Genomic DNA, 27,820 nt, shown 5'->3' on the forward strand with positions numbered 1-27,820 from the left:
CGACTGCAGAGGGTCAGGGGGTCGGCGTGGCTTCACCGACGCGTGGGGAAAGGGCAAGTCCCTGTTCGGGCGCCATTATGTGGTAAATAAATAAATAATACCCTATTTTTGACTAGACATATATCGTAACAGATAGCTCAATAAATAAGAGTCAAGATTCGAGGTAGTAGGAGTTTTGCAGGTTTAATACAGCATAAGGACAGGAACAGGACAACCTGCATAGGAATAGGATGACAGGGCCCAGCAGCTGCTGGGGCTGGATCTGGGATGAGCGCGCTAACTTTTAATAACAATACATGAGTATATATACATAACGCGAACACATAGCATTACATTGCAGTGGGCGTAGCAGTGGGTGGAGCAGAAGGTGTGACGCGTAGCAGTCGCGAAAGATAAGGGCTAAAGTAGGTGTAACTGGGCGTATACATAGACATGTGATGTAAACGTAACAGAATATGTCATGAATGGGGCGGAAACCATGGAGGGGGCTACCTAAGGAGCCGGGACCTCTAACCTGATGGTGCGCGCAAAATGGCAATGACGTATCACTAGGAGAAGCTGGGGGCTACGAACTCTGTGCTAGGAGCAGAGACTGAAGTCTGGAGAGTCAGGGCGACATGTACCTAAACAGTATCTAGTATCTGATGTTTAGAGAACATGTTGATATAAACTAGAAGTCAGGAGGGGAAAGGCTAACTTGATTCTAAGACTAGACCATGCATTATTCTACATGTAGTGCGTGATGAAGAATATTAAATGACCATTAAATTCAGTATTTCTCTAACGTGGAGACGTGAAGGCTAGACAATGACGGAAACTATTGATGCAGTTCAGTAGCTTAGGAATGCAGAGAAGGAGGACTGAACTGATAACAGGAACTATAACATACTTTTGGCAGACTCAGAAGCAGAGCCAGGCTGCACCGGGCACTGCGTGGCAGGAAGTAAGTGAAGGGTCGAGGATACAGGTGGGGGCTGGATCGCTCCTCAGCGAGGCTTTAGGAAACAGGAGCTGAATCTGGTGTCCGGGCCCTTTTGAGGCCTAGAAACGGGGACTTTATAATGAAATAACGTGCACACTGAGAAACGTGGCAACGTAACTTTACATAGGCCTGATATTCGTAGTATTCACGAGGACTGGAAACTATATACTAGGGGTGGACACAACTGTATTTGCGTCTTTAATCGGACATGGGGAATGCATATGCATATTTAATCATGCACACATAACATATGATGGATGACACGTGGTGACACAGAACATGGCAAAATTTACTTTTCCACATTTGTCTCCCAACTGAGGTAGATGGAGTGCCGGAGGAGGCCACACCAGAGCCGAGGGCCTTCCTACAGGGGTTGGGTCACAAAACTTGCCTGACAGGACATCTGAGCCAGGACGAGACCTTTTTCCAGGCTTGTCCCCCACTTTTATTGGTTCCAGAACGAAGGTCTCTTCAGATGCCTAGTTTAGAACCTGCTTGACCTGCCAGGCCAGTCGGACGACAGCACAGATGCTTTATGCTCCCCTGTCTTGCTTACCTGCCATTGGCACTCCATTTGGGAGGGTAGGCATCGGCATTGTAGGGCCCATTGATACCCAGACCAGCTCTGGTGGCAGGTATATCTTGGGTTTGTTAGATCAAGCCAATAGGTACCCAAAGGCCATACATCTGAGGTCTCCTACTGCACCTGCAGTGGCTAAGGCGCTGGTAGAGATTTTTACCCAAGTGGGTTTCCCAAAGGAAGTGGTGTCTGACAGGGGCACCATCTTTATTTCTGCTTACATGCAATCAAAGTACAAGGAGTGTGGAGTTACTTTTAAGATCTCCACCCCCTGCCATCCACAAACCAATGGGCCTGTTGAGAGATTCAACAAGACCCTGAAAGACATAATAAGGAACCTGCCTGAGGCATAAGTGGAACGTCCTTTTGCCATATCTACTCTTTGCTTATAAAGAGGTACCACAGAAGAGGGTTGGGTTTTGCCCCTTTGAGCTTCTGTACGGTCATCCTGTAAGGGGACCTCTCAGTCTGGTGAAGGAAAGGTGGGACCAAGCTCCCAATAAACCAGCCCAGGATGTAGTTAGCTACACATTGGCCTTCAGAAGCCAAATGGCCAAGTTGTGGAAGTAAGCTTAAGTCAACTTGAAGGCCAGCCTAGAAGTGATGAAGCAGTGGTATGACCAAACAACTGCCCCTGTGGAATTTCCAGAGTCCTCCAAGACCACTCAACTGTGCCACATTAAGCCCCCAGACAACTCCAAGGTCTCGTCCTTTGATGCTGGTAACAAAAGCTGCCCCAAAGTGCCCTATACCTAAACCCAGGTTGTGTTTAGATTACAGGGAGCTCAATTCAGTCACCAAGATTGATGTTCATAGCAATCCCTGTGCACATGAGCTGATTGACAGATTAGGGGCTACTCAGTTCCAGAGTACTTTGACCTTACTTTCCTATAATCATGAAAACATTTTTTTATCCACAGTTGCCATATTTCATATACTTATAAGTCCCTAGTAAAGTACGCTGTTTGTGTCAAGGACCTGTACTTTAAATATTACTAGAGGGCCTGCTGCACTGACTGTGTCGCCCACTTAAGTTGCCCTTTAAACATGTCTTAGGCCTGCCACTACAGAGCCTGTGTGTGCAGTTTTACTGCTAATTTGACTTGGCTTTTAAAACCCCTTGCCAAGCCTTAAACCCCCTTTTTTATACGTACATCACCCCTTAGCTACGCCCTAGGTAGCCCATAGGGCATGGTGCTATTTAAGTTAAAGGGCAGGGCAAATGCTCCACTTTTACATGTCTTGGTAGTGAAAAATTCCCAAATGTGTTCTTCACTACGTGGGGCCTCCCCGTCTCACAGATTAACATTGGATATTTCTTATTATATTTAATAAGTGTCATTCCTGATTGAGAAGAAGTAGAACTGTCATATTTGGTACCTACAGACTTGCTAAATAAATCCTCATTGATGGCAAAGTTGGATATCTTATTACAACTTTCAAAATGACACTTTTAGAAAGTTGCCATTTTTCTGGTATTAAGCTGTGAGCCTGCTGCCAATCTTCAATAGACATCTCGGGAGGGTGGCAGCTTGGCCTCTTGCATTCCCTCTAGACAGCCACACATAAAGGGAGCTTAAGTGTGACTGATGGGAAACAGCCTTTACATTAATAAGGTTTTTACCACATTGTACCTTTACCATACATTTTTACCATGCTTTTACATCGTATGCCTTTACCATGCATTTAACCCCTTTGCTGCTAAGCCTCCCTCTCTCCTGTGCTAAGCCTTTTTTTGGCTATTTGGTGTAGTTGGCGCTTATGCCCCTGTAACTTACCTTTTGTTCACATTAGGTATCTACTTCAATTTAGCGTCCTTTTCTTCTACCATAATGGGGATTTTAAAGGTACCCAGGCTTTGTTGATTCCACTGAAGGGAATCCAGATATTAGCCAAAATACAGCTACATTTATTTTGGGGGGGATGGGAGAAAGGTGCTGCAGAAGAAAGTGTCTAGTTTGTTCCCTACACATGGTATCAACAAAGGGTTTGTGGTGCTGAAATCACCATCTTCCCAGCTTTCAGGGACAGGCAGATTTTTGTCAGAAAACAAAAATGTTTTCCACAGTTTTTGGCATTTTACTGGGACATAGCCTATTTTTGCTATTTTATGTGCTTTCAACCTCCTTCCAGTTAGTGGTAGAAATGGGTATGAAAGCAATAATGGATCCTGGTAAGCTATACATTTTGGAAAAGTAGACATGATTCTGAATTCAGCAAGGGGTTATTTGTGTAGATCCTTTGAGGTTTTTTTTTAGAGAAACTAACAGTTGAAAATAAGAAAAATTGAAAATGAGTTGAAAGAACCCACAATTTGTGCCAGCGTTTTCACTTGTAACTTCTTCTAAGTATGACCGATTTTTGAAAGCAATATACTGTTACACCCACTGGACCCTTCTTGTTGTGGGGATATATAGGACTTGAAGGTTCACCAAGAACCTGAGGAACTCAGAGGCAATAATTGAGCTGTGTCTTGCAATGGTTTTTCATTGAGTACCAGGTCCTTAGAAAAATATAAAGAGTGAAAAATAGGTATCAAGGACACCTATGTATTTCCGAATTAGGAATAAAATATAGAGTTTAGAAGCACTAGCTATTTGTACATCTCCCAAATTGTCGGTACCCATACTAGCATGTGAATTATAGGCCATTTTTCAAAGTGACTTCTTTTTTACACATTGTCTTACATTTGGAATGCAGAAATGCCTAGAAAGTCAATATATAATAACAGTTGCTCCACAATACGTGTTGGAACCTTGCCAGTTGTAGGTACTTGGCCCACCTACACAAGGTACCATTTTTATCGGGAGACCTGGGGAATGGTGAGTGGTAGGAAATTTGTGTCACCCCAGTGAACCTACAACGTTTCCACACACAAATTTGAGAAAAAAATCGATATGTTTCTGCAAATTTGAGGTTTGCAGGTGATTCTGGGTAGGAAAACATTGGAGGGGGGGCAACACACACACCATACCTCCCTGAACTCCCCCGGGTGTGTAGTTTTCAAGGATATCTGGGTTTGGTAGGTTTTGCCTAGATGGCCACCGAGAACGGGGTCAAAAACCCAGGTGAGCCCCTTTGCAAAACCAAGTTGTGTTTTGATAAGTAATTTTGATGTCTCCACAGTACGTTTTTGGCCCTCCCTGCCGCAGGCCCTTGGCCCATCCACGCAAGTGAGGTATCATTTTTATCGGGAGACTTTGGAGAATGTGGGGTGGGTGGAGGTTTGAGGACCCTCACACATTCTAGAACCTTCCGTCACAGAAATGTGGGGAAAATGTTTTTTGTTTTTGTACAAAGTTTAAGGTTTGCGAAGGACTCTGGGTAACAGAAACTGGTGAAAGCCACACAAGTCACCCCCTCCTGGATTCCCCTGGATGTTTAGTTTTAAAAAATGTATAGGTTTGCTATGTTTCCCTAGGTGCTGGCAGAGCTCGGGGTCAAAATCCAGAACTAGGCACTTTCCCAAAAAAGTGTCAGCTTTCACTGTAAAAATGTGGTGTTTCCACGTTGTGTTTTGCAAGTGCTCACAAGCACACTTGCACTTGTGCATGGAAACATTCCGTCATGAACACAGAAGGGGTTAACGTAAGTTCTGGGGGGGGGGGGGGTGTCTCACCTCACAAGTACATTGTTTATATTTATTAGTATAAATATAAAAACAATGTGTGGTAAAGTCATACGCTGGAAAAGCATATGAGATAAAAAATGCAGGGTAAAAAATGCGTGGTAAAGGTATGCAGACTATTTCCCAGCGTTGTTCCGTCGTACAACCTGACTGATGGGCCAACAACATCCTGATGGGCTATCCAGGGAAGTATGGAATATGGAAGCTGGAAATAGCCTCACACTTACACCTGAATGGGCTGTATTCTGTCACCACACAAATGACTGCTTAACCCCCTGTATTGTCTATGGAGCCAGGTCAGGATAGGGAGGATGTCTGTGCACTTCAAAGCCCTTCTTTGAAGTCTACTACACTTCAAAGTAACCACTGGCAATAAGAACTGGACTTCTGACCCTACCGACTCCGCACACTTCTGGACCTGTGGATACTCCGCCAGGCAGACGGACTGCTGTGCTACTGAAGAACTGTCACACTGCTGGACTGCCCCGGAAGTACAGCTTTTCTGCTGTGCTGGCCTGCCTGCTTCCCTACCTGCCTGGGTGAGAAGGACTGGATCTACACCACTTCAACCCAGAGTGACTTTATTGTGATGTCTCGTACACCAGCAACTTTATCACTTAAACAGATTATTGCTGCTAACAACACAGACTAGAACATGCTCATACTCCAAGACATCATTTCGAACCACTCGTGGAAGAACAGTGTTCGACCAGTTGATGATGATGTTGAATTTTAGAAATTAAAAAATTTACAAGATGAATTATCCATAGCTTGAGAATTCATTATATTGAGAGTTTGAGAATTGTCATACCTGAGAGCTGGAGACAACAAGTTATTGAGCTTGCCCATGAAGGACATCGTGTCAGTGCAGTCACCAAAAGAGCCTTGAGGGATCGAGTGTGGCTCCCACGCCTCGAGGAACGAGTTGAGAAAGAACTAAAAGTGTGTCATTTGTGTAGATGATTATCTCCCAGAGTGACAAAGCACCCTTTGACTATGTCTGACCTTCCTGCACATGCCTGGGAGAGAGTGTCAGTTGATTTATTGGACCCCTGGAGAATGGACATCATCTTATGGTGATCATTCATGAATACTCACGTTTCCTTTGGTGGAAGACTTATCATTGACAACCATTGACAAAGTATTTCAGCGGCTTGATAACATCTTTGCAGCAAGGGGTATACCCGCTATTCTCAAAACTGACAACGGTCCACATGTTAATAGCAAGGAGTTCAAAAAACTTCTGTGTCAACTCAGTATGAAAAGAGCACAAAGCGCTGACCTCAGGCCAACGATGTTGTTGAATGATTTATGGGCACTCTCAAAAGTATAATTCAGCGAGCGTTGTTGGAGAAAATCAATCTGAAACAAGCCTTGTGTCAAGCTCTTCATGCCAATCGGGCAACTCCTCATTCCACCACTGGTGAGAGTCTTGCCAGCTTGCTATTTGGGAAAGCCATAGGAACTAAGCTACCACAGTTGACATCAGACCCATCAACAAACGCTGACAAGGTTTGTGACACAGACCCTTCACGAAAGTGCAAAATGAAAACCTATGCTGATCGGCCCTGACGTTCAGAGGATACAGTCTTCAACAGAGGGGATTGAGTACTGTTCAAGCTGAAATTGAAGCGGAAATGGACATGGAGTTTGTGTTGACCCTCAGAGTTGTAAAGACCAAAGGGCACATAGTGACTGTAATTTGTCCCGGAAAGTCCATCGCAAGGGACTCATCACACTTTAGACATTTAGAACATCCTTTATGGCATTTTGGCATAGGGCAGTGCAGAAAGGCACCTTGCTGTTCTGCCTTATGCTAAAGTGAAAGAGCAGGAATCCGTGGTCAATTTGTAAAATAAAGAGTGCTTGGGCTCTCCTCAGGAAGCAGCACTAACAGGAGAAATGTGCTGATGCAAACTGCCTCCTGACCAGAACCCTGGCACTTAATATTCTGGAGAGAACTTGTCCTAATGGCTAGAGCTGTCGATTTTGGAGCTGGGAAACTGGGAAATTGGGAAGCTGAGAATGCAGCACATATGGAAAGAGGAAACAATGAACAGAAATACATATATTTTTCCTCGTTATGCCTCACCATGGGAGGCGTAAAGATTCGGCGCTTCCCCAGGTTTACATCACTATGTAAATCTGGGGTAGCATCATATTCCATGGGTGTTGCATGGAAAAACCCACTGCAATGCCCATGCAACGCCTCCTAGGCGCAGAGTAAGGCAATGCATGGATTTGAGTTCCATTATTATTATTATTATTATGCGTTCTTATATAGCGCTCGATTACCCGTAGGCATCTCGGCGCTTGCCTTGGGAACCCGTCCTGGCTTTTCCCTGTGAGATACCTGTACTGGGCATCCCCAAGGTGAAAGCCAGGCATCCCGCCGCAGGGGGCGTGGTGGAGATTAAGCAAGCTGATGCCCAGAGCTGCAGAGTGTGAACCCATGATTCAAGTAGGTACCGAAACGAGAATTATCGAGTCTGTGGATATTTTGGGCTCAAGACCCTGCCGCGTCGGGAATTGAACCCTGGTCCCGGGTCTGACCTCTGCTTCAGGGTCTACCTCCTCTAACCAGTGAGCCACACTTCTCACTGAGTATGAGTAAGTTCCATCGCCTTACTCATGATTTATAAGACCAAGTTCAAGTTTAAAATTTGTATAGCGCACTACTCACCCAGAGGGTCTCAAGGCGCTTGAGGGAGGGGGGTACTTTACTTATCGAATATCCAAGTTTTTTGTTGTTTTCTGATGGAGAGCACTCAATGCCATGCTGGGTGGCTTTGCATGGCTTCATAATTCTTTTAGATCCCTTCGTCATGCATGAACCTCTTTTAGTGGTGTAAAAGTGAGGCATAACTCTCATAAATAAGCTCTTTAATTTGGTGTTCATCTACTCCTGAGAGCGTGAGTAAGATAAACCTGTCTGAACATACAGATCAAACAATTGAGCCTATGTCATCAGTAAATAGCCCATTTCCCACTCAACTGCCTCATATTACTCGATGTGGCATACCTCTGCATGCGCCTCGATGACTGATTGAGAAATATGATATTGATTTTGTTTGTACTTTTTATTTAAGAAGAGGGAGAAGTAGAGTCTTGATGTTATGAGCATTAGGACCTTCGTGGTTCCAAGAGGACTAAAACAGAAATTATATAAGCTGCTATGAAGTGTTTGGGTGTGGCTTATAAATCATGCAGTGATGCGTACCATTAGGGGTTGTGTGCTCTTATGCCGTTAGTGGTTGTGGGCTCGTGTGCGGAAAAAAAAAGACCTCTGTTGTAGAGCTCTATGTGTGTCGTATTTCATTTACATGCTCCCAGGCTGGGAAGGGCGAGAGTAAAAAAAAAATGTTTCCTTGGTGGACAGACTTGGAATTTCACATACTTAGTAGTTATCTAAATAACCCAAATATTAGCAATAGGTCATAACACAATGTGATACACCAACACAACAAATATGAATCACTATTTATTTTTTGTTTAAAAAACCTGTCATGGATATTACACTTCTTAAAAACAGCACATTGTGCACTTACATTAAAAACACATTACAATTACATTATCAAAATGTTATACATATAAAACTTAAAAACACATTTACTAACAATCACTTCTTGTCGTCATCAATTGGCTATACAAGGAAATAACAGAAGGGGGAGAGACATACAAAGACACTCCTTATTGGTAATAAAGTTTGCACATCTGAGAACCTAATGTTCAGAAAATCTAAACCTGGACCCGCTCAATATCTTGTCTACAGGGTAGATCCGGTCTCGTGATTGTGTAGAAGTGGCGTTGACGCGTTTCGATGGCTTCTATCGATAATCTACCATCTTTATCAAGACTAAATAATCAGTCTCTCCTGTTTCTGGGCACTGTTGGTTGTGGCTTATAAATCATGCAGTGATGTGTACCATTAGGGGTTGTGTGCTCTTATGCCGTTAGTGGTTGTGGGCTCGTGTGCGGAAGAAAATAGACCTCTGTTGTAGAGCTCTATGTGTGTCGTATTTCATTTACATGCTCCCAGGCTGGGAAGGGCGAGGCACAGCAAGGCATCTATGTTGGACTCAATGTAGCTTCATTAATAAAAAGTCAAAATGCAAGCCAATATTGAGTGGCAGGCAAGCCAGCAAATTCACCGGGAAAGCCGACCCAGCGGTGTGGCTCTATGAGCTAGAACACTGGGTTAATAATACATCAAACCGCAAGTTCAAATAAGAAAAACATCTTTAAACTTAAATGGGGATTCCTGCACCAGGGATACTGGAGCCCCAACGTTTGTTTATCCTGCCAGGGGGTCTACAAGCAACTGGAGGAGCCGTTACCAGTGCTGGGCTGAGACTCGGTCCCCAAGCAGGCACCATTCTCTGCACGGCGCGGGAAGTGACTCCACCCTCCTGGCGCCTACAAACCGGCCAAGCCCTCCCACAGAGCGGGACATGCGCTGGCGTGCCCGGCCAAGGGAGGGCCTGCTGCAACCGTCAAAGCCTGAAAGAGATTGGGCTGGGCCACCCCCCTAGGCCCTGACCACGCATTCTCCTGGGTTTGTGACTCCACTGGGCAGCTGTTACAAGGTCAGTGCTATCAACACTTTGTTGTGTGCTTCCTACCCTCAGACTTTTCAGGGAGGACCTTCCTCTGTGGCCACCATCCTTCCAGCACAGCATAGTCCTAAAAAAAGAAATGTATCCTGTCCGCTGGCTAAACACTTCCGAAACGAACTTCCGGATATTTCTATTGTGGCTTAAATCTTTTTAAACAACTCCGCTGCTACTAGCAAATATGGGAAAACATACATGCATGGAGAAAAACTATTCTGCCGCCTTGCCACCTGCACCCAATTTACAACCAACTTCAATTGACAAAATACTACAAAGGGCAATTGGTGCAGTCGCCACGGAAATTGAACTGACCTAAAGTCGCCTTTCATTAACCCCGGATTTAGCCCCACTCCCCACCACTCATGATTCTGTCAGTCCCTCCTCTCCCTTAATCTTGGACTCATCAACAGACCTCCCTAGGACACGCGCAAAAAGCTGTGTAAAACACACTGCTGAGTTGCATCCGGAGAGTGTCGGCAAAAAAAAGGGAAACACAAACCTGTTACAAACTCAGGCCCCAAATGGAAAAAATACAGGGAGAACAAAGCAACGACCAGTGACTTGGAGGCAACAGGACCAGGGGCACTACCGCAAGTGAGCCTGGAGAAACCCCCCTGGGTGACTAACCTGGTAGCGGACCTTCAAGCTCAAATCAGGTCCATTGTAAAGGCCGAACTTTATAATATACTGGAACAGGTTGACAAACTTTCGTCATTGGTTAACCTTTGGGGGGGGGGGGGAGGTAGAGTCAATTCTCATGGAGGTCGAGCTAGCAAAAACCCCAGTCTCACAACCACCCCCTCTCTTTACTACGCCAGAACCCCAGTATGTATCTTCTCGACCATCTCCACTAGGCCTAATTTAACTTACCAGGAGGGTGCAGACAATTGTTTGAGAATCCCACCACCACAAACAATAGTTGCCAGTATTTACTACCAGGGGCCCCGCCAAGGGATAGTAATAGGAAACACTCCTAGGCCACCGGTAGAAAGACCCCAAGTATTAGATCCCCAGCAACAAGGTCCTAACTATAGGGATAGTGCAAGGGCAGGTCCACGCGATGAACTCCCGGACACTGTGACCACCCTGCCATGCATTACTCTTCCCCCGGCCTCAACTCCCAATGTCATCGTATTAAAAGGAGTCCCTGAGTTGAACAGGGGGTGTAGGGAATTCCATTTTGAGTTAAAAAATAAATACTTTTTCTGGCTGGCCAAGCATAGGCAATTCTCCTACAAAGACGCAAATGAAATTATATTGACGAGTAGGGTAGGATGGGTGTGATGGAGACCAAAAGATGTCCCCGGGGACTGTGTAGTGATTAATTTCAGAGACACATGGGTCGTGGAAACCATCATAGACTGGGCAAAGATCTCCACAACTGACCACATTTTCAGATTACAGCTCCTATACTGGAAAACTGTGACCATAGAGAGTGGGAGCCTCTATCTCATATTTGTGGACCTTAAATCCGTGTTTGATCTTGTCCTGAGGGATGAACTCTTGGCAATATTATTGGATCTGGGAGCCCTTGAGGACCTTTGCCACCAGATGAAACGCCTACACCAAGGTCATTTTGCACAAATTAGGTATGGCAAAAATGGAGAACTCACAGCTCCCTTCCCAGTAGAGAGAGGTGAACGCCAAGGCTGCATCTTGGCTCCGACCTGTTTCTCTCCTTTTATAAATGGCCTAATTGAGTCATTGGCAGCTGGAAAGGATATTGATGCCCCTAGGCTAGCTAACCGCAAAATACCCGCTATGCTGTTCGCAGATGACACCCTCTTGCTCCTGAAATCCCCAATGGGCATACAAAGGGCTCTTGATACTTTTAGTGTCTTCTGCAGAAACACGGGTTTGGAGATCAACCTTCAAAAAACGAAGTATGTGGGGGCATAATATCAGGAACGGCGTTAAAATTATCGCCGCTTTAGCGGCATGAAACTGCAGCTAGAGCGGCGATAATTGGCTTGATAATATGTCCTTGTGAATTCCCATAGCAGCCCAGGTTCTGGTGTTTACCTTGGATGCTATGAGAATTCACAAGGGCATATTATTAAGCCCATTATCGCCGCTATAGCGGCAGTTTCCTGCCAAAGCGGCGATAATTTATCGCCGTTCTTGATAATATGCCCCATGGCTTTTAATGCGAATAACAGCACTCACCCAAACCCCTTCTTAGATGGAAGGGCTCTAGAGAGGGTATCTATCTTCGAGTACTTGGGGATCACGCTAACTGAGAAAAGGGACTGAGAGGCACAAATATAGAAAGCTAGTTTGAAGCTGGCCCAGTCAGCGGGGGGTGTCTCAAAGGCATACAAGAGTTGTACCAGCAAAGTCTACAGATACAGGCTAGGGATGCAGCGTTGTAAGGAGCAGAATTATGGGGTCATTGTTCAACCACCTCCCTATTGCACATAAATAACTCCTTTGATAGGCAACTCCTGGGTCTCCCCTCCAGCTCCCCATTGACACCACTTAGAATGGACCTTGGGATTAGCCCTGTTGTAGTTGAGGTAGCTCTTAGACCTCTTTTATACTAGCGCCGCCTCTGGAGCACCACTGAATTAGCCCCGTACAGGGACGAGCTGAGAGAAGTTATGGGCCTTCAAGGTGCGGGAAAACTCCCATGGTTGGCATATATAAGGAACACCTGCAAGGCCTTGGGGAGGGGCAATCTGTGGAATGCTGTTGAAGAAATATGTCTCTTGACCCCCAGAAAGGCACTCTTAGAGACCTATAGAGAATACAAATTGGCCCAGTTATGGGGGGGGTCTGCGTCTGGTCATCTAACCCTTAGGTTTCTGGAAGTAAAAGCCCAATACAAGCTGGAATCGGAGTTTGACGATATCCAGCCGCTCCTTGCGAAGAAGCTTTTCCTCCAATTCAGACATGGGGTGCTCCCACTCTGATCATTTACTAACAAGTGGATGAGTGCCCCCAGTCTGGGATTCCAGCGTGCGAGAATGCAGAGGAAACTGAAATTCATGTGCTATTTTTTTGCCCTGATTATAGTAGGACAAGGTGTCGCTGGCTGCTACAGCTGTGCAGGAACCTGGGGTCTAGACACTGTTTTGAGGTGTTTAGGTTACTCAAGTACGTCACAGACATGCCCATTGTGTTTTCCATTTCGCGTTTCTTGTATTCTATGTGGTGTACTCGTAGAGCCATCTTAAAGAAAAGCTCAGAGGCTAACTCCAGCTTACTACTGCTTACTTACTAAGCCACACTGGGCCTGTACTTTCCCACTTAAAATGAACGTACCTAATCGTTGCTCCCTAGGACCACCACTATTTTAAACAATCGCACATTTCCCTATCACCAGCTATCGCCGGATTTTATCGCCGTGATAGCGCGTAATTATCAACGTGCAACACGTAGGCGATATTAAATCCGGCGATAGTCGGCAATAGGGAACATTAGTGCGTGAAAACAAGCGCTGTTGTCACGTGATAATGTGTGCCTTGATAATATGGGGGGGTGGATTCAGCTTTATGATCCACACCCCCATGTTATCAATGCCTAACACCTGATCAAAGCAGGCGTTGGGAGACCTGCGATAAACAAGTTTATCGCAGGTCTCATTCTCCCAACATAAACACAATCGGGAGATGAGGGTCCTAAGGGATGTTTAGTGACCGCACATTGCTACCGCCCCCAACAACAGTTACACCAACGCAGAGGAGCAATGGGTCAAAATAAAGAGAGGATAACTAACTAAGTATCTGCACAGGAGAACAATCTCAACTAATAAAGTGTACTAGTGAAATCATACATAGGGTATTCCTTCTTTGTGAAAATAATTCCCATCAGTCATCGACCGAGAACAACACCCTGTTCATCATCTGGGAGCCTTCACACCTTGAAGGTAAGATGGTATACCCACTGTAGATAGACAGATGTATATGTCTAATCTCACCTGTGAGGCTCAGTGAATTCTATGGTGTTTAAAGGTGTAGGCTGACAACTGTAGTGCAGTGCAAAAATTTGAAAAAATAATAAGTGTGTATCAATGGATAAAATTGGATAATGAGGAGGTAAGGAAACTTTAATGTACACCTCTTCACTCCCAAATCAATAAAAGAGTGCGACAATAGTAGTGTAAACAAATAACTACTATGAAGTGTGTTAAATTAGGTCAACATGTTTCTGCAGACTAAGTGGAGCCAAAAGGTATCCCGCTGCTTCATCAGGACCATTATCGCTACTGCTCAAAATCAAAGTGTAAAAGGTTTTTTATCACCTGGGTGTTGTTTAGATCATCTTTCTCCTGACTTCATGGTCCAAAAGGGCGCCAAGTGACCAGGAGACACACAGACAGATACATAGAAAGAAACACATTACAGTTAGTCATGATTTGATTACCGGATCCATGACTTTTTGTATCCAGTAGTTTTAACTTAAGGCAGATTACATATCTCCCTAGTTCCAATTGAGGCACTTGTACTCTCACATATACAAAGTATACAATCTCACTCACCTATGTGGCAGGAGAGAAAAGCTTCCCCTCACCTGGCCACAGCTCAGGTAATTAGGAGCACCACTCTGGTTGGCAGACAAAAATAAACATAAAAAGGATTTTTAGTATAGCACGTTCAAGAATCCAACTTCACACAACTGCTAATTGCAACAAACAGTCAGGAGGCTAGTATCCATATATTTTATCTTAATGCAAGCTATCGTCAGTACTTGTAGCATACGACCCTCTTGACCCTGACCGGTCAGGTGGATGTCTTAATCTACACAAGCATGCAGGTTTAGGATGACTCAGATGCCTCAAGTCTTTATTCGATTCCACACATCTTGACAAATCCAAAAAATCATTCATGCTGTAGTTTTGATAAAACTCCAAACATACACTCGTTATGCCTGTTATCTTGAGAATATAGCTTCAACCAAACGGCCCCCTGTAGGTTGCGCGTTTCGTTTATGCGTTTTTGATGGACGCCGATTCAGCATTCCAGCAGCACAGAACACACAGCAGCCATGTGTCATAAACCACTTCCAAAGACTCCAATCTTATCTCGTTGTTTAAAATAACGGGTTCCATGCATGTACTCACTATCCGCTATTCTGAGTGACGTCATTCCAGCTAACAGACCCTTGTTAAGGCGAGTTTTGGTTTTAAGGGTTTACAGTTCCGCCAGTTAAACCACTCGGAAAACCAACAAACCCGATTTTACTCACTCTCAAACCGTGGGCACTGTCAGCTTCAATACGCTCAATCTCGTAGCTACCCCCGCACTCACCTTCCTGTCGGTACTCCAGACGTCCTTCTGGGCTGTCTTGGGGAGGTACCGACCCGGTGTAGTGTCGAGCATTATAAACCCATATCCGTGTATGCGTAAGGAGCGAGTCGCGTGATCCGCGTCATTAGCCTGGTGTGGTGTGCGCTCTAGTCTACGAGCGTGAACGCGATGACGCGTCACGCCGTAGACAAGAGCGGAGTGCGCACGCATGCGCAGTGATGAGAGTTGGAAGGCGCGAAGCGGGGAAATGACAGTTGGCGACCGGAGCTCTACCTGTTAAGACGCTCGGCGCTTTATGCTTACTTATAACTTAACTTACCTTGAATAAATGGTTCTGCAACCAAAGCGACTCACAGTGTCTGATGTGGGGATAAAGGAGGAACGTTATATTGGCGACGAGGCTGGGACACGAACACCACCGAGCACAGTGAAGAGGAGCGACCCCCCGCCACCATTACACTCTGGCCAGAGGGAAAGCAGTACCATTTACCTACAACAAAGCGTAAAGCGTGGCAGCAGCGCAACAGTCAAGCGGGCAATTACCCCAGCACAAGGAACCAGGTCAGTGTGGCCCCGGGGACAAAAAGGCCAATAAGCCAGCAACCTGGCAGCCAAAGGCAGCGTCCCACAACTAGAGGAGGGGGCGCAACTAGATAACCCCACGCAAACAGCAGGGGACAACACCCCAGGCAGTCCAAGGGGGCAAGGCGACACCACAGCGAGTGCAGGAACGTCCAGCGCGCCTGACCAGGTCAGATCCCAAGAAGCAGATCACCGAGGCGAGGCCAAGATGGCGAACCAAGCATCGGCCCTGATGGCCCCCATCCCATTCCTGCCCAGACCAGGGGAACCACAGTTAAAATGGGAGGATTGGAGAGAATACTTTAAGAACTACATAGAGGCACGTGAGGACGACAATGGAGAGGAATACACGCCTGAAAGAAAAAAGAGATTGTTACTCCACAATCTAGGGCCAGAAGGGGTGAGAGTGTTTGCAAACATAGTGCCCAAGGAAAGGGGTGCAACAGAGACGGATGTCTTTAAAAATGCATTGGATGACCTGGACAATCATTACCGCCCGCAGTGTGCGTCTCAATAGACAGGTACAATTTTTAACAAAGGAAGCAAGAGGCTGGGGAGTCTATTGATGACTACGTAGCTGCTCTCCGAAGTTTGGCCATCACATGCCGGTATGGGACGTTACAGGAGGAGTATATTAAAGACCAGATAGTTATGCATACCACCAACAGGGCGGTCCAGGACAAACTGTGGGCACAGAGTGAAACCTCACTTAAGGAAGTCATCGCGATGGTAAAGAAGGCAGAAATGTCGAAACGCTGCGCAGAAGCAGCCAAAAGGGAAAGCACGCAGCGGCAGATGGTCAACAAAGTAGATGAAGCGCCAGCATCCAATAGACAAAAAGGATCCTATGGAGAACAGAGGAAGGAATCCAAATGGACTGGCAAACAGGCGGGCCGCACAGCCACGGACAACAGATTCGCTTGCTATAGATGTGGCAGTGCTGCGCACTCGGCTCAAGATAAAGGGTGCCCGGCTTTTCGCGCCAGATGCGCGTTCTGTGGCCTGGTTGGCCATTTTGAAATGTGTGTCGAAAAAAGGGGAGGAGGACCGCTGTCAAATGTGTGGAGTCAGCGATGTCAGAAGTTAATGAGGATGACCTAGACGATGGAGAAATGGTGCTGTGCATAGAGGATCAAGTGTTGGAGGTGACAGGGAAGAGCAGAGACAAGCCCCGCACGGACATGCTCATAGGGGGTGTGAAGGTACACGTGGCTGTCGACTCAGGTTCCCCATGGACCATAGTACAAAGAACCATATGGGAGGAAGATTTTGCACCGGTGGTTGGTCCGGACCTATGGCCACCCGACTTCAGGCCCATCTCATACACAGAGAACGCCATTCCCTTGGTAGGCTGCCGAGACTTCATGTTTGAGTTTAGGGGCAGGACAGCCACCTGCACGCTATATGTCGCAGAGAAGGGCCCATCAGTGCTAGGATGGAGAGATGCAGGGGATCTGGGGATCATTCTCAATCCCGGAGGCAAGGAACAGATAATGTTGACGGATGAGTGGCCTCTCTCTACAAAGGAGGATTGGAAATCGGCCTACCCCAAGGTATTCGAGGGTATGGTAGGAAAACTGGACAAATTTGTACACAAAATGGTCGTCAAGGATGGAGCCATACCAGTGATGCACAAAGTCAGGAACATTCCCATATCCACCAGTGAAGCGGTGCGACAGGAGTTGCAGAGACTTGAGAGTCAAGGCATCATAGAGCCAGTGGACAGCGCAGAGTGGTTATCCCCCCTGGTGGTAGTCAAGAAACCAAATGGGAATGTCCGCCTCTGCGTGGACCTCCGCGAGCTCAACAAATGCCTCATAGTGGAGAAGTTTCCCCTGCCAAGAATTGAGGAGATGCTGGCAAAGACGAAAGGCGTCACGCATTTTTCCACTATAGACCTAACGTCTGCGTACCATCAGATTGAGTTGCATCCCGCAAGCAGAAAGTACACCTCCTTCATCACGCCCTTTGGGTGTTACCAATTTCGCAGGATGCCTTTCGGTCTGGCGTCTGCAGCCGCTGTCTTTCAAAAGTTAATGCATCGGCTTTTTAAAGATATCGCTGGAGTGCAGTACTTTCAAGATGACATACTGGTAATGGGCTCCACCAAAACAGACCATGATAACAAACTGGCCAGGGTACTCGAAGTGCTACAAAACAAAGGATTAACAGCAGAGTGGAGTAAATGCAAGATAGGGATGCCCTCTGTCACCTATTTGGGTCACGAAATTGGAATTCATGGCATATCACCGAAAGAGCAAAATGTGAAAGCCATCAAGGAGGCCAGAGCCCCGAGTACCAAGGAGGAAGTGCGGTCATTCCTTGGAATGGCCGAGTACTATAGCAGATTTGTGAGACAGTTTGCAACAAAAACGTACCGAATGCGGCAGCTCATCAGGGACAAAGCAAAGTTTGAATGGGATGGAGAAGCACAGACTGAATTTGAGATGGTGAAGAACTGCATCTGCCTAGCCGTTCCCTTGCAAGGTTATGTCTCGACTGGGAACACCATAGTGACAACGGATGCCAGTGACAAAGGCTTAGGGGCGGTGTTGGCGCAAGAGAGGGAGGATGGTTCTGTGGAGACCATTAGTTTTGCGTCAAGGGCCCTTTCCCCGACGGAACAACGGTACAGCGTCATTGAAAAGGAGATGCTGGCAGTCACCTGGGCTATGGGCAAATTTAGACAGTTCATTTGGGGAACCAGGTTCAAACTCCAAACAGACCATAAGCCCCTGGTCAAAGTCCTGACGTCTTCAGGCCATGACACGGCGACTCCAAGAATTGCTAAAATGACATTGAAACTACTAGATTACACTTACGATGTGGAGTATCTGCCAGGTACTCGCAACAGGGTGGCGGATTACCTGAGTCGGGCGTCGGCCATGGAGGAGGCACAGGAGAATGTCCTGGACAAAGAAGAGATGGTAGCCAGCATGGAAGATCATGAGGAAATGATTAGTAGTCAAGAATGGGCGGCTGCGTATCAGCAAGATGGAGAAAAAGAGGAGATTAAAGGATACCTCACATCAGGATGGCCGGACAAAAAAAGGCTCACGGAAAGTGCAAGGAAATTCTGGGAGATGAGAGAAGAACTGTCGTTGAGCGACTCAGGGATTTTTCTGTACCGAGGAGAAAGGGTGGTACCCCCAGAGTCCCTTATACCCCGACTATTGAAACAACTCCATGAAGGTCATCTGGGCATTGTAAAGACAAAGGCACGGGTCAAGCAAATGTATTGGTGGCCTGGAATGGACACCCAAATAGAAAGGCAAGTGAGAGAGTGTGGACAGTGCCAAGGAGCGGACAAAATACTTCGGCCTCTCAGACCTGCCTTAGGGAAGTTCGAGACCCCTCAAAATCCTTGGGAGAACGTGGCCATTGATATACTGGGCCCGGTATTGGATAACAGAGGTGTGAACAAATATTTGTGCGTAGTCATAGATAAATATTCGAAATGGCCTGAAGTCGACATACAGGAATCTATGGACACTGACACTGTTTTGAAGTTCTTGACGGCGCTATTCTTGAGAGAAGGCATACCAAAATCCATACTCAGTGATAATGGACCGCAGTTCGTATCGGACAAATGGGTGCGATTCATGAAGAGAAATGGGATTGAAACGAAGCACACAGCCATTTATCACCCAGCTTGCAACGGCCAAGCAGAGCGGTTCAACCGGGTATTAATGGGCTCCATACAAGCAGCCATATCGCAAGGTAAAGACTGGGAGACCGAAGTGATGAGTATGCTGTGGGCTTACAGAATAACCCCTACAGTGGTGGGGTATAGTCCATTCCAAGTGCTTAGAGGCCGCCTCCCCTTCACTAAGGACAACGTGGTGTGGAGGGAGAAAACCATAACCAGTAAATGGTCCCCGGCGGTGGTACAGCACAACCTGGAGAAGGCCCAGAAGATATATGCGGCCCATTATGACAATAGACGCAAGGTGAAGGAAACAGAGCTGGAAGAAGGCGAGTGGGTCAGGGTAAAGCTGCCCACCATGCAAAGGAAAGGAGAAAGCAAGTACAGTCAACCCTTACAGGTTAAGGAGGTGAGAGGAAGGGCGGCCCTCCTCAGCGACGGCAAAGTATGGTCCCAAGATCGCATGGCAAAAGTCAACAAGATCCTAACGTGGCCTAAATCAGAGAGAGAGGAGATACAAATGGGGCCGGAGGACATGAGGCCTTCCGGTGTGCAGAACTCAAACGATCAGTTGGATGAGGCAGGAAAGGACAGAGAAATGGAAACTTCCATGGCTAGGTTTACCAGTGACGGAGATACACCTGCCAGCGAAGAACAGGAAGAAGATCAGAGAGATGGTGAGAGTTCACTGGGAGAGAGATCGATGGTGGAAAAGATGCCGGTAAGGTGTACCCGCAGTGGCAGGGCAGTTAAGGTGCCCTCCAGATATCGAGACTTTGAATTGAGTGGACACTGATCTGTGGCGGATCCACCTCAGCCACATTTATGTAAAAGGGGGGAGATATGTGGTGTGCGCTCTAGTCTACGAGCGTGAACGCGATGACGCGTCACGCCGTAGACAAGAGCGGAGTGCGCACGCATGCGCAGTGATGAGAGTTGGAAGGCGCGAAGCGGGGAAATGACAGTTGGCGACCGGAGCTCTACCTGTTAAGACGCTCGGCGCTTTATGCTTACTTATAACTTAACTTACCTTGAATAAATGGTTCTGCAACCAAAGCGACTCACAGTGTCTGATGTGGGGATAAAGGAGGAACGTTATACCTGGGTCACGCGGAGGCTTCTGGGAATTGTAGTCATACACGTCACCGAACCGCGTCTTGACAGCGCGTCTAGATCGTGTAGTCTTTAGTATTATGTTAGAGAGACCAGTATGCTCTCCATGCAACTTCTCTTATTTAAAGCGCTACAAGAGCAAGACAAGCAGCAGTATCTCATATATTACTATACTCTTAGTCCTGACAGCCCAACACTGCATGCTGTTACGAAATAAATAAATAAACAGCATTCCAGGGCAACATGTTTGCTCAGCAACCAGACTAGTGATGTACAAAAGAAAATTAGGTGGTCTCTTCTTGCTGAGAGGTATACCAACGCCTGCCTTGATAATAGGGTGTTACCACCTCCAACCACATTTTACATGTGGTTGGACGTGGTAACGCCCACTTTGCATGTCATTAGCGATGTTTTTCGCTGACATGCAAAGTGGGGTGGTATGAGGCTGAGGCAGGCGTTAGCATGCCCTTGTTGATAGGGCGCTAGAAGTATCGCCGCTTTCTCGGCACAATTCGCCGAAAAAGCGGCAATACTTCACCTTGATGGCCCTCAGTGTTTTAATGGATTTCTTTTAAATTTGTATTCTCATATTTTTATTCTGACATTGTCACTGTCTTTTTAATGAAACTGTCTTTTTACATATCACAATTTGATACCTTGCTGTATAAATGTATTCTTTTTGCGCTTTTTAAGATACCATATCTGATTGAAAGTGATTTTTCGCCAAAAACCAGCTCATTGTTCACGCATATGCACTTTATTGTTCTTTATTTTGTGGCTATTTTAGAGGTCATACACTGTGTTTATTTTGCACAATTCCTGCTAGGACGCCGACAAGAGGAGCTGATTCCGACAGTTCAAGTTCCCAGATAGGAATTGTATATTTTTCCTCAAAGTATTATCTGGTCCTATATAGCCCAAAGGACACTGCTACAATTTGTATGTAATGTATTGTATTTATTTTATATGTGCTTTTATGGCCCAAGTGGCCGAAATAAAGATCTTTTGATTGACTGACTGAAAAATAGCTAGTTTGTTGAATGCTTTTATTTAAATTTAACGCATTAGATTTTATCACTATGTTGCCATCTGTTAAGAGTAATGTGGCTCTTCTCGTGTTCGATATTTCCGCAATATTTGACATTGTCGATCATGCCAGTCTCATTGACCAAACAGCTAGCAGGGCAAGCACTTTAATGGTTTGGGTGCTTTTACAAGGCAGTTCCCAGAAAGCGCACTACCCACTTTTTGCTTTAACCCCTTGACCGCGGCGAAAATTACGCCGCGGTGCGGGTGATTTACGATGTGGGCGTGGTTCGGACGGCCCCCGGCCGTCCTCCGCACATGCCCACCGTGACGTCGGACGGCGCATGGAAGGGGTTAAGGAAAGATCTGTCATTGTTGTTGTCCCCAAAGGTCGGATGAATTTCCTTATCATCTACCCAATATGCTGTACATGGATATTAAACAAGGTAGGTATCTTGTTTAACACCCATGGACACTCCCTTTGGGAGCTGATTAGGAAATGTGGCTTTCAGGCTCTTTCCTACGCAGATGACGCATACATTCTTTTAAGGTTCGAAAAGTCATCCGTGGAGTCATCTCTGTCTCTTAGAAATGATCTCTCTGGTCTGCAAGACTGGATTGCATCCAGTTTTCTAAAACTGAATGACAATAAAATGGAGATCATAATTATTTGAGCTGGCCTCTCAATCTGTTCTAACAATGTGTGACCTGCATCATTGGGAAATCTACCGAGCACTGCAGGTGAATTTAAGAACCTTTGGGGTGTGGTTTGATAATGAATGGTCTCCTGTTTTGTGACACTCTGTACTCTGAATCAAATTCCTCCATTTTTCCCTGTGAAGAAACCACAGTCATCTAATGTACTTATTGTATTTACTCTTTGGGTCATTATACCTTAAGTGATTGGCTTTGCATTGGCAGTTGGTGCAAATGTAGCTAACGGGGCTCTCTTTTCTCTTTCCTGTGTGTTTTCATTTCCATATGTTTTCCCATCTGTTTGTACATATGTCCATCTATCTCATGTGTGCATCTCCATCTTCAGCGGAAGGTAAGATCTACAGCTCAGACGAGGAAAAGCTGGAGGTGAAGTCCACTGAGACTCCTTCGAGTGACAGAGAGGATGATACCTCAGGAGACAGTGAAGATGAGAGCTTTTTGGATAGAAGCAGCAGCCCCTTTGGGTCCAAGAATAAGTTGAAAAACGGCATCCAGGAACCAGTCGCGCCAGGGAATAACCCTGGGAAGAGCAGGCGACGGAGGACAGCCTTCACTAGCGAGCAGCTGCTGGAGCTGGAGAAGGAGTTCCACTGCAAGAAGTATCTGTCTCTGACGGAGCGCTCACAGATTGCTCATGCTCTCAAGCTGAGTGAGGTGCAGGTCAAAATCTGGTTCCAGAACCGCAGGGCCAAATGGAAAAGGATTAAAGCGGGCAATGTAAACAACCGCTCTGGGGAGCCAGTCAGGAACCCCAAAATCGTAGTACCTATTCCAGTGCATGTCAATAGGTTTGCAGTTAGGAGCCAGCATCAGCAGATAGAGCAGGGGAATAGACCATGAGGATCTCAGAGACACCCGAACACAGGACATCCTACCTCTTTGTGAACCAGAGTGAAGGCTTGAGTTCTGCTCCTGCCCTCTTAACTAAACCATACATATGCTCCCAGAAACATAGTTGTAACAAACCCTAGGTTAATCCTAACACAGGAACATCTCATCCACTCATACTTCCCCTTGCTTCGCTTATGACATTCATGAATATTGCACTTCACAGTAAAGCCACAACTCTTGCTTAAAGAATGCATCCGGTTGAAAAGGAGCCCCTAGACCCAAAAGCAATGGCTATGCTTTAAGCTCAACTGGTCATCATGGAACCTGGAGATTAGATGAACTGTCTTGCAATTCTAATGTTCAAAATATGTAGCCAGACATATAGGGCTAACTGTACTATATTAAGGATGTTCAGGCTCGGATGGACATGCTCTGGTTTCCATTGTCCCATAGATGCTAGTCCCAATTTTGATGTTTAGGGGTTAGGCAGAGGTTGTGGAGCTCAAAGGGCAAATGAAGACATTTAAGGATATGGCAAGTATTCATATACAAATTAAAGAATATATTTAATGACACTTAAGGGTACACAACTTCGTTGATAGGTGAACATACTCTACAAACTCTGCTTACGGCGTGTGTTACTAAAGAAGAGCGGACCCTGGTCAAAAAACATCTCTCACCTTGAGGCCTGTGTAACAAAAACCAGGAACAAAAGAGGAGACTGGCGTGGAAATCACTGTGAACCCACAGTTCGAATTAGACGCTGCTCACAAAGAGAACAATCGTGAGACTGAAAACTGAGCCTAAATCTTATAAGCCTAGAAGACAGGCCATCAGATGTGTGGGGGAGGGACGTAGGTGACAGATTGCTCTGAAGTCAAACATCTTGAAAAGATGCACATATCTATATGTAAATATTGACTTATTTATTCTGTGTACCATATGTAAATATGAGAGCTTACATTCCTTATAGAAATACTGTAAATATAAAACTCAAACTGTCTTTATATATGTGTTTTTAGGAAGTTCACAATGTCTGTAAATTAATCTCATGCTGTTTATAGATAAAGCTTGCACTGTCTATATGTTAAGCTCATGCTGCCTGTATATGACGCTTGAAGGGGCTGGGGCCATAAGTTCTGGATCTATTCTAGAATCACAATCCGATAGTTCTTTTTAGCAGCATGTAAGCCTAGAGGGGAGAAAGTTGTTATTAATGCCAATCAATTCAATAATAATTTCTCTGGACACACAGTAACCATAGATAACTACTTAAGGTTAGTTCATTTATTACAAAGCCAAAATAACGGAACATAAAGACACCTCAAAATTAGGGTGTAAAAATACATTGGCATCAGCATAAATCCAAATCTGCAAATAAAGTTCAGGTGGTGCAACAAGCAAAGAACAATTAACTCATGAAATAAGATGCAGAGGATCAAAAAGCATGATTCCAAATTTCCCTGCATCGAGGGTTGATAGAGATACAGCATATATCTATCTCTGCTTTAGCACTAACATGACAACATCTCTACTAGACCATTCTCAGGAAAATAAACAAAAGGTATCAGCATGTGGAGTCTTCCTAAGAAGTCTCTCCACCATCGATGGGTTGGATAGCCTAAGGCAATTGAGACAGATCTTGTTCTAAGATTTTCTCTGAAGGCAGAGAAGAAGTGGGCACTTTCCTTACTCTAACATTGCATTATTAAAGGTATTTTCCCCAAGATTCCTTGCAGGTCACACCATCTGTCATCCGCCCGACCACGTTCTCATAGGTAACTTCACAACTCCTCCCCTTATCGGCTTAGGCTTTCAATGTATCTCCTTGCCTGACTAATAAAGCAATTTCATTATTCTAGCTAACAAGTGCACGTCTTCCACCTGCAACACAAAATATGAGAAAGAACGAAAACCACAGCACACATGAAATTCAAACTTTAAATTCTAGATTGAGAGTTTGCAGGAAAATTGCATTTCAGGCCTACAAGATTCAGCTAACATAAGAAAATGGCAGATGCTTAACAGAATTGCATAAGTATTTTAAAACATGTTCAGTTAATATTCCTACCTCCATGTATAAATGACAATTATTAATCACATTTAATAACTGAAGGATTGTCAGTTGCACAATATAAGCACTTCATGTTAACTTTTTCTGCTAGCTACATTTACTTTCTACGTTAATTCTTTAAGGTACTGCGCAATGACCTAAATACATCACGTTTCACATTGTTACATTTCAAAGTTCTATCACTCCATGTTAACACAACAAAGGATTAAATGCGGGTGAGCTCTACATATTTAATTATAATGTACCCCTACAAATAAAATGCAGTTTCAGCTACATCAGTCCCCCAACAGATGGCCTGTGTCATCACAAAACCCTTTAATTCCCTGTAGGGTAGATCGATCTAAACGGATGTTATAGCTAGTCTCCTCTGTCTGACCTTCTCCAACTGCTTAAGATTCTCATAGTGACTGTCCTGCAGTCTTTCCACCCTTCATTCTCTCTCCCTTAAGGAATCCTCCAATTGCCTCAACTTATTCCATTTTTATGCTTTTATTATACCTAACATGATAATAACACATACACTACAATTATTAATAGCTTCAAGATATATCCAAGAATTCCTTTTCCTAGGTCAGCAAACCAACTTCCAACTGCTCCAAATCCTTTTCCAATCTTATTACAAATTCCCTCGGTTGCTAAGTCATGTATCTCATGGTGTTTCTCAGTGATGTTACTTATGTATCCCCTCTGGTCTTTACATTTGTCAGGAATGTAGATGCAACACTCTTGGACCTTCAGCACCTGATAGACCCCACCCACTTTTGCCAATGATACATCTATAGCAAGACAGTTCTGCATTACCATCGCCCTTATCGAGATCACCTCTCCATCTACGAACACTAATGACTGAGCTGTGTTAACCAACAACTTATCCACCTTCTAATCTTTCATTCAACACAATGCCAAACTGGGTATCATTGCTCCAAATATGTCTCCCACAATCTCACCAGCGCTCAGTACGCGTTTCTCCCTATGATTCAACTTTCCCTCCATATCCCTCATATCCTCCACATGGTTTATCTTTGGAAACTCAACAGCCACATACCTAGTGCCATACCAATTGTTCGGAAGCTGAACATATACATTCTTCCCACACACAAAATATACTCCTGTCACCACTTACTGCTTCTTGTAAAAACTTCTTCGAAGAAGCATCAAGTAGAAAGACCAGATCACACACAGTATGTCCCACAAAAATAGTGTAATAACGGGTATGTACCTGTCGAATGCAAAGCTTGCCTCCTCGTTCCCAATCTAGAGCTATAGGACCATTAATTCCCTTCGCTTTGTAGGCTAACTCCTCCTTGGTCCATTCAAATTTTACCTCTCTATTATTAAGTTTAACGCTTAGTCCTCTATGTCTATCTTCTACTTGAACTACAAATTTCTTTTCCATGTCTTATAATGTGCAGGTTAAGTTGTTTCTATGAGCATAAGCAGTGTCTAGTGTTACTGTGGATACAAAATACTTTCCCATTCTCTCTTCTTGCTTGTAATAATCATATTTTTTCAGATGTTTGTAGACTGGAACTTCTGAAAGTACCAAATCATAATTCGAGAAATAGTACTCATAATGACCCTTTCCATTAACCATGGTAAGGAGCAAACTACAACTAGTATTGAGGAGGGTATTAGGTATCAACAATTGCCCTTGACAAGGGCAAGTGGTGATACCTAATGCCCTCCTCGACCGAAGCAGGCAATTGTGTACACACGAAACACTCTCTTACATCCATCTTACCTTCTGACTGAATCGTATCCGTAGCTTTTTCCTACAAACTAGCAAGTGCGATGAGTTTTCATGGAAAATTCTAACAGAATCATCAGGTCCGATTCGTGCACTATGTCAGTACCTAACAGGCTCAGAAAACATGGAAATTGAGTCGTACGGAGGCTCAGACTACAAAATTTCCAGACACAAAAGTATGATGCATTTTTCATACGCGTCGTACAGGGCAAAAATTCCAGCACCTCGCAGCATTCGGACGAAGCGTATTTAAGCTCTGAATCGCACCATACTGCGTTCAAGGGAGACTAGACGGAGTCTGTCGCGTCGTGTATGTGCCAGGCTGTGTAGAATCATTCGCATACATGTTAATGGGTTGTGTTAATGCTGTACTATGTGGCATCGGTCGCGACCGAATCTGTCGTGTCGTGTTGATGCTTGGCTACATGGAGTCGTTTGTGTACGAGTCTATCGCGTCAGGTTCTTTTCCGGCTTTCAATATTTTTTTCGAACGATTCGGTTGGAAATTACATGATTTGCATCGTACTTGCTCATTCTGTTGGCGGGTACGTGTCGGGTGAAACAATTTCCTGCCCGAATCTGAATCGACCCCAAAGTGTGCTTATAAAACATTTATGCCAACAATTCAAATTTCCATAGTTCATTTTCAAAGTTCCTTAGATTGTAGCTGTAAGAGGATCAACACCCAGTCTCTTTTCTATGTCTCTTATATACTTGCAACAACGTCTTTGAGCAACTTCCTTTTGAATCTTAGAAAATTCTGTAGCAGTCATTGGCACAATATTTACATGGCTTGGAAGACTTCCTTATCTCTCTTTCTTCTTCTAAAGGAAAGGTCCCTATTTTTATTCTTCTTCCACTCAGGCCTAGGTTATCTTCTTTCAAGCAAAATTGTTTTTATTTACAGTCAAAAGTTCAATTTACATCCCTTATGAGATCAGAGCCAATCTCGTCAATGACTCGTTGTAACCGCTCTGCTCTAAATGCTGCAATCTCTTGAAAAGGTGGTAGATTTCCAAAGCTCAGGAACTC

At 45.0% G+C, this 27,820-nt stretch overlaps 1 protein-coding gene across 1 annotated transcript in view; it reads left to right on the top strand.

The window, feature by feature from the left end:
• Positions 1 to 24,009, top strand: part of GBX1 (gastrulation brain homeobox 1) — a 163,962-nt gene extending 139,953 nt beyond the window's left edge. The window contains exon 2 of the mRNA XM_078664262.1: positions 22,462 to 24,009. Coding sequence (XP_078520388.1) covers positions 22,462 to 22,976 — 515 coding nt within the window. The 3' untranslated portion in view covers positions 22,977 to 24,009. The remainder of the gene's footprint in view (positions 1 to 22,461) is intronic.
• The last annotated feature ends 3,811 nt before the right edge of the window (positions 24,010 to 27,820 follow it).

Source organism: Lissotriton helveticus, chromosome 10, assembly GCF_964261635.1.
Source record: "Lissotriton helveticus chromosome 10, aLisHel1.1, whole genome shotgun sequence".
NCBI lineage: Eukaryota > Metazoa > Chordata > Amphibia > Caudata > Salamandridae > Lissotriton > Lissotriton helveticus.